Genomic DNA, 8,415 nt, shown 5'->3' with positions numbered 1-8,415 from the left:
GGCTGCTTCCACAGGAGGGATCATCCGAGATCACCATGGCCAATGGATTGGCGGTTTTCACAGGAGTATGACTGCTAATTCCAGCGGCACGGCATGGCTGAAATCTGGGCTTCGAGGGATGGGTTATTTTTAGCAAAAGAGGAGAACATTCTCAATCTTGAAGTTGAAGTAGATGCTCTGACTGTTATCCAGCTTCTCAAGGATAATAACATTGATAATCATCCGCTTGGTAACATATTGAATGATTGCAGGTCCATGATGCGTGAGCTCGAGGTGGTTGATGTCCACCATATTTATCGGGAAGCAAATAGTTGTGCGGATGTGTTGGCAAATAATGCGCCGGTGTCAGTGGGAGATTTACACATCTATCCTTTTCCTGCTAGTTGTATTGCTACCTTGTTGCATGCGAATTTGATTGGAGTTGCATACCGTAGAATTGTAAACACTTAATTAAGTTTTTTAATGAATCACATGTTACCAAAAAAGAAAGAAAGAGAGGGACCAGTTTACTTGCACAGAGAGAGAGAGAGAGATGCAGATAAAAAATAAAAAAGGAAAAGGGAAACAAATGGAATACTCAAACAAGCAGCTGCCACTTTTTCCTTCACTTGACATAACTTAAAACATAAAAGACAAATCTGCAAGACTGCAAATTCTAACAATTTCATCTCAAAAAAATATGCAGCAACTTCTGATTTACAAATACCCATTTCCAACCAAAGGCCAAAAGGTAAGAAAAGAACCGAATTTCCTCAACTACACAAATCCCTCAAGGTCTAGGCTGCATGTACTTCGAATACTCAGTCCGAGCCGAAACACTTTTCTGCCGAATATGTTCAAACATTTTCAAAGAAGCCTCTGAAAACTTGGTCAATTGATCAAGAACCTTCCCTAAACTGGAATGTATGCTGCTTATGTTTGAAGAACTATTGTCATCACTCTTCTCATTCTCATTGTCCTTACATAGAGATTCTTCATTGTTGCTCGTATCAAGCACTGTTCTTTCCGTCTTCTGCATTTCCTTCCCTTGTTGCTCAACTGAGTCCCTAAGGTCACTTAGTAAGGCTTTGATGGAATCACTAAGTTCTTCAGATGGCAGCAATTTAATCCCGGCTGACCAATCTTGACAGAGAAAGAATAAAGGTGGGCCCGTAACTTGACGAGGTGAAAATGCCCTTCTGCCCTTGGACCGCTCCCTGGGTTGTAAAATGCAGTTTTGCATCCATCCGTTGAGAGCTGCCACGTACGATGTGTGGCTATTGATCCAATTCGCAAAGCTGAGGCCAAAGCATTCGATCTCGTCCTGGAGCTGACTCATGATCTCCCTCTGGGTATCTCCCTGGGGAATGCCAGTTGAGCTCTTCGCATGGTATGCTAATGAGATTGTTATGTATTGTGAGTGATGGCATTCAAGCATGGCCTTCCACATCCTAATCATTCTGCAGAGGATCCAAAGGTCACAGAGATTAGCAAATGTACAGCTCAATGTGTGCAGCACGGATGGCGAATAGTACTGCCAAGAGAGAATTGTGCTAACACATGTATACGTACTTCCAGAAGACATTACACAGTAATGGTCATTTACAGCATCTGCAGGTTGTCATTCTGCCAAATCTATATATCCTACCAACAATGCCAAAAGGTCCAAAAATGAAATTTCCAATCCACTAGTGCAGTACTATTTTGCAAAATTACCTTAATCAATTGGCTAATGTGGCAAGTTTAACAAAGGCAAACTTGAAGCCAAATTTGGGAAAATTTTGGCAAGGGATTTGAATAGAGCTTCTTATTTGCTCATTTCTACAAAATCCCGGCAATGGCAAGGGATTTTTCAAACCAGTAGAAATGCCCTCAGCCCTCAGGGGGTCATATTGTGGGATTAGGGATGAAATCGGTTCGGTTCGGTCGGTTTTTTCCCAATTTTACCACCGAACCAAATCATTCGGTTTTCCTTTTTTCCAAACCGACACCGACCAATTCGGTTCAAAAACCGATCGGGTCGGTTTAGTTTCGGTCGGTTCGGTTCGGTCGGTTTTAGTCGGTTTCCAAGCAATGGGCCAGACACTGTTTTTTTCAGCCCAATAAGCAAGAAAAATAAGTTACATAAAAAAGCCCAAACACGTGATCACACATTCAACCATTATTTTCGGTTTGGTTTTGTTCGGTTAGTATTTCTATAAAACCAAACTGACTTAAATTTTTTTCAAAAAATCAAAACCGAACTGAACCAACTTAAAACAAAAACCGACGGAAATAAGCAAAATTCGTCCAGTTCGTTTGGATTTTCGGTTAAAATTTTCATCCCTATGTGGGATGCAAAAGATTTAGTGTCACATAAAAAGTTTTAGAGGGAGCACAATGAAGGATTTTTGTAGAAGTATACACTGGCTAAAGAATGTGAATGTGAAAGGGTTTCAATAAGCTGAAACGTTTTGACGACAAAGGCAACAAGAGCAAACTGTCGTGATCCAATCGCTTACGAGAAATAAACGTATTTCATAATTGATCTTACCCCTGAATTAGTTCTACAAGTTGTGGGTGCAGCTCATCATCCCTCATTTTCTCGATCCGCTTTGAAATTGAGTCAACAGCATGAAGAGCCACCCTAATTCTTGAGTGCAGATCTTTTACCACCGCTCGGGTTTTATCAATTACTTGGGCACTTTGATCTTTTGCAAATTGGTGCCTGAGTTGGTCACATTTCCGATCATAATCCTTCCTGATAGACTCACTGGCCTACAGAAGGTAGAGATAAATAGGGACAAAGTACAAGAAGAAGAAATACTATGTCAGAGATGGATTTCATAATACTCCAAACTGCAACAGGAATGCTAGGTAGCTGAATAACTACAAAGTCATAGAGTCGGATACATTTGGCAAATAGAACATAACATATTCTCATCACTTGGTGTGTAAAGTACTTTACTGTCGAAAATGTTTTAGGAAACACACTTCAGAAGGAAAAATCATCATCAACTAAATGACAGAATAACTACTTAACACGCGAAAAAGATAAGCAGTTTAGTCTTTCACTTTATGTTAATAGGTACTCCAAGTATTAAAGTTTCTACAATGTGATCCAAGGGAAGACATTAAGAAAAACCAATAATGGTGCACATGGACTGGAAAATAGCTAAGCACCTTCAGCAAGAAGCAGAAGCACACACACATCAATGGAAACTCAAATTGAAATAGAACGAACAAGAATTCAGATGAGGTTACAGTTCTGAACTCGCTACTAGACACACAAGAGGAGCCACAAAAATAATCCAAGTTCAAACCCAATAGCTCCCAAAAGGAAAGCTCTAAATCTAATACCATAACCATTTTTCCAAAAGCTAAAGATGTTAGGTAACGTAGGCCCAACAATGCATATAAAGCTATCCGGCAGTTCTGACATAATGACAAACTATTAGCGAAGTTGACACAAAACAGCCACAGGCGGCTTCTTCTGAAACCAGACAGCTTTGAGGTGGAACTTCCTAAGCCAAAGTGAAGGATATGCAATATTAGAAAGGGGGCCAGCCTAACCAGCCACGGAGGGCACTTTGCTATAATGTATATGGTACCCTAGTGCTTGGACTCTGTTTCTTTCACTCTCCCAAACCCTATGTTATAGCAGCCAAGCGAAAGAGACACCCACCAGTTTTAGCAACCAAGAAAATCCTGAAGTCGTCCCGCTGTCCATTCCATGGACAACAGGACAAGGCAATAACACTCAGCCTTAAGGGACTGACATGCCACACCTAAGGAATGGTAGATAAAGGAGAGAAATCTGTCCACATTCACAAGCAAGGGGCTGACATGTCTCCACATGGAAATTTTTCTGGGGTGGAAAAAAGATAGACATGGCAAAGAAGTGTAAAACGGCAAGATCAGTACTAAAGTACAAGGACTTGGCTTTGTAATCTCCTAGCACCCAATTTGTGGTATCTTGATGAGATATAGCTATTAAGTGTTCATACGCTTTAAATACTTCAAACTCTTCTTCTAAATCACTTTCCAGAAGTCATAAACTTTTGCGACTGAGACTGTGCTTGTGGTACCTTCTATCTCCATTTATGGTGAGAGCTTAATCCTCTAGGAGCCTTTAGTCCACATTCAAGGTAAAACCCTCATCCTAGTGCTATAAGTAGCTGAATATAATGAGCATTTTAAAGTTAATCCTTTTTCTTATCCTTGTTCAAGTCTTCTAATATATTACGTTGAGAGTCAGGAAGTGCCTCACAAAACCTGAATAACCAAGCAGATCAAAGATGATACATTATTTTTATGATGATAAAGAGTTACCTTCACTTCATCGTAGAGTTTCCTCTCCCATGCATACACTCTGTCCAGAGTGGAGGAGTGGCTTCCTGCAATCATGCAAAACTCTTCGGCAAAATCACTTCCGCTATCATCATTGTCATCTTTTGATGCCGAGGCAAGAGGATTCCTCGAAGAAGATGATATTGAGGATGTCGTGCGCTTCCAAGTAATAACCTTTGTCCTAAGTTCAGAAGGTTCTGTACAGATATTAAAGAAGTGAAGGGATCAAAAGGCAGGGTGTTTCAATAGGTAATTAGATCAAGTTGTGTCCAACAAATGATAGAACACATACTCCTCCATGTTATGCAACAAATACATTGCCTTTGCCTAAGTAAAGACATACACAAAGATGGTTGTAATGGATTCTGGCGATTGCTCAAACTGATAAAAACATGATTGACTTCAAAACCAGATAGATCCCATTTATATACAAATGCTTTCAACCTTATCAATTCTAGCCTCAGCTTCTTGGGTAAATCAACGCCTCTATAGAGTAACCTTATATTCAAGGTTGTAAAATATCTTTGTAATAGGTCACAAATTGAATGAATACCAGATCATGAGGGTAATTTAAGGTCCAACATGATTCAAGCAACAGCAGAATGAATGTCCATGCTTTACGCATTAAGAAAAAGAGCCTGCGAGAATGTTAACTGGAAATGGTGGCAATTCTTGTTCGCACACAACCTAGAACTTACCATGTGAAACAAGTACAGCATTGCCTCGGCAACACGTCAGTCGCAGAGCTGCCAAAAAGTCTGAGACTGCTGACCCCCCTACAAGAAAAATTGCAATTAAGCTACCAAAATAGAAACATCTCACCAACTTATAATGCGGAAAAGTGTTCATATCATAGCATCATAGCTACAGGAAGTTACCTTTGGCGTCAGAGTATCCAACCCGGATTTTGCTAGCTTCAAGCATCCGGGAGACCTCCTTTCCAGATTCTGATGCTCTAAAGAATCGATGCTCAATGTCCTTTATGCTAGAAAGAAAATCTTTAGCTCTGTGGGTGATGAACTCTGAAGGATCCTCTCTTTCCGCACCAATATCTTTCTTCACCAAAGACTTATCCATTTTTGAACTAGACGGTTCTAATGCAGTTTTCACCACAAGAGCTCCAGGCAACCCATTCACATTTCGTTCACCCTCTTGTTTTATCACTTCACTGTCAGTGCCTTCAATTCCTTCGGATGTAAGTGAACGGTTACTTCTGTTAACCGGAGTTCCTCGGTTACTCCCGTTAGCCGGAGTGCCTCCCTTTTGTTCTAATTCAGGGGTCATGGATCCTTCAGAGTGTCCATTATCTAAACCACCTTCTCTTCCACTAAACTGTCTATATATTCCCACATCATCAAAATCCAAATTGACTTCATTCTGTCCTACAAACCTAAAGCTCTCAAAATCATCAATAGGGTCGAAGTAATCCCAAGAGCCTGGCTCACCAAAAGGAGGTGGTGGGGGAGGCGGCATCGTAAACCCCACGGATTCTCCATTCTGGACATACCCATTACTTGGATCAAACCTAACAGTCACAGCACTAGTACTAGCTCCTGATCTCATATAACTCACCCTCGAAACCGGAGTCGAAAGGGGGCTCCCAGTGGGCAATGGGGAATCCGATAATTCGCGAATACACGACGGAGAAGGTGATGGGTAGGAAGAATGGGATGGGGTTTTGTCATTTTCAGTGGCCGAAGTGGACAGAGAAGATTCCACGAGCACTTCGGCCTCGGCGAATCGCCGGAGAGCAATGCCTATGTTTTTGAGTGATTGACTGTAAGAAACATGAGCAGCTGCAAATGCGTACCTTGAATCAATCGCTTGTTTGATGAACTTCTTCCTTGCTTTACAAAGTCGCAAAGCTTCCGTCTTCTCAGTTTTTGAACTCCCACCAAACATTCGCATTTTTGGCTTTAATATTCCACCACCCAGTTCATCAAATCGTGCCCTTTTTCAGACCCACCAAGAAAACTGGGGAAAAAGAGAAAAAAGCAAAGTTGGAAAGAGAAAAAACCCGCCTCTTTCCTCTTCTTCTTCAAACCCTAATTATTAAAAAGTAAAACACTAGCCTCAAGAGTAACTTAAACAAAAAAAACCCACTAAACAAATAAGGGTAAAACGATAATATCAAGAAAATTACAAGAAACAGAGGAAACCCTTCAAAGTTGAGCAGAGTGAAACAGAAGAAACCCTTTGAAAACCCAAAATCGAGTTGGGTTTTCCAAGAAAATGAAAACCCAGAAGGAAAAACCTTTTGTTCAGAAGATTGAGACGAGACCCAGATGGGAAGTGACGAGAAATCGTTGCATTTTTGTTTTAGGGGTCAATCTTGAGTTCACACTGCACTCAGAGCCAGAGGTAGAGGATTTTACACAGGAGGCATAGGGAAGGCGGTGGGGACAGAGGAGTAGGTGGGAGTTATAAAATCATACAATAAAATCATATGCCATTAACGGAAAAACGAATAGATTTGGCGAATTAAATGCACTGAATCTCAGCGAATAGGTCAGCTTTTTGGGTCTGGAGGGTGAACGTGGTGAGGGGCAGACCGAAATGATGCACAAGTGTGAATTGGAATGGAGAAATGATGCACAAGAAGGAAATGGAGAGAGAGAGAGAGAGAGAGAGAGAGAGGAATCTGCTACAGTTGATTGATTGAGGTCGATCCTCGTTGTACGTGAGTAGTGGGACAGTGATGATAATTTACAGTATCTAATAATCCATTCAGCCAAAGATTAACGTGTAAAAGTTTAATTTATTCTTCAAAAAATTCTACTACTACTAGTCTACCACTTTGGATTTTGGTGGCAAAATCAATGGAGTAAAATTTAAAGAAATAACTGAAGACCAAAAATTAATGAGTTTGACCTTTTCTTTGGGCTCAAATGCGTTGTAGTAAGTTATTTTATACATAAGATAGAAATATTGTCTTCAGTATCACTGTCATATTGCTACGAGCAGTAAAAAGGGAGTTTAAATTTATTTGGCAATTACAAAGATTTGAACAAAAGTAAGGAACGAAAATGCTGAGTATACATTCATTGAGCTAACTTAGAAGTTTTTTTCTTTTGTTACATGTTTTTCATTTATACAAAAATATTTTCAAACATAACTTGAAATGCAATAAAATCATAAACATAAGAACCGTAGCGTCCCATTTAATAAAGAAAAGAATTGTCAAATAACACATTTATAAAATACTTGAAAACTCATACTTGTTGATCTACTTTTTATATATTACTCCGTAGTAAGAATTTTTGAGCGTATATAGAATGTGAGTGAATGCATTGTTGCTCTCTAAATTGGGGAAAATGGGTGCCAGCTTACAGCGATCTCTTTCAGAACAAAGGAGGGACAAAACTAATTGACAACTAATTATTCTATGGGTTCGGATTTTCTTTTGTCTAAAGTTTTGAACTGAATGGGACAGCTTAAATCTAAATTATACTATCATACAATAATTTAGCTAATAATTTAAATTTGCTCAGAAACTCTAATAAAAAAATCTAAATTATTAATTGCAACGGTAGGCGACTGAACAAGATAGTCCAAATTAAACAATCCAATTCCTTATTCTATTATGGGTAAAGGGCAGATGACAAAACTGCCCCATAAAGTGTCCCGAGGGAAGCTGTAACGGCTCTTCTAATCCCGGTTTTTCAGGTAATGTAACTTTTCTCTTTTCTTAATTTTCTTGCAAAACTATATGGGGCCCGGCTTACTCACGGGTTGACAGGAACCCACTACTTGGATATTCCTTCATTTTCCTCAAATGACCTTTTGTTTGCCACATGGGTAGCCATTTTTAGGGAATATTCAAATCATGTTCCTAAAACTAAAGATATTAACGGCCATGACTCTCGCATCTCGCTCGAGGCTAAAGATTGTGAAATCTCTACACATGTGAGTGTCTTGTGATTATTTCTCTCTTTGAGCTATTAATTGGATTGGACTTATAGTTAATTTGGAATTTGATTTCAGTTTAATATAATTCTAATACTTATACTCTTATGCCGCTTGCAATGAAGAAAACTAAAGATATTAAATGTGAATAACAAGTTAGTCCTGTATTTTATGGAATCCAAAAAGGAAAAGTGGCTAGAG

General features: G+C 39.5%; 1 protein-coding gene across 1 annotated transcript; it reads right to left on the bottom strand.

The window, feature by feature from the left end:
* Nucleotides 1–574: 574 nt before the first annotated feature.
* LOC131298200 (protein ALTERED PHOSPHATE STARVATION RESPONSE 1) lies at nt 575–6,991 on the bottom strand. Its single transcript, XM_058323546.1, has 6 exons — nt 6,452–6,991; nt 5,187–6,353; nt 5,007–5,084; nt 4,291–4,505; nt 2,513–2,736; nt 575–1,439 (listed from the first exon to the last, which is right to left on the bottom strand). The coding sequence occupies exons 2-6, from the start codon at nt 6,214–6,216 to the stop codon at nt 770–772; spliced, it is 2,217 nt and encodes a 738-aa protein (XP_058179529.1). The 5' UTR covers nt 6,217–6,353; nt 6,452–6,991; the 3' UTR covers nt 575–769.
* Between the last annotated feature and the right edge of the window lie 1,424 nt (nt 6,992–8,415).

This window comes from Rhododendron vialii, chromosome 8a (assembly GCF_030253575.1).
Source record: "Rhododendron vialii isolate Sample 1 chromosome 8a, ASM3025357v1".
Taxonomy (NCBI): Eukaryota; Viridiplantae; Streptophyta; class Magnoliopsida; order Ericales; family Ericaceae; genus Rhododendron; species Rhododendron vialii.
The sequence above is the reverse complement of the archived record's forward strand: the minus strand, read 5'-3'. Positions and strand labels throughout refer to the sequence as shown.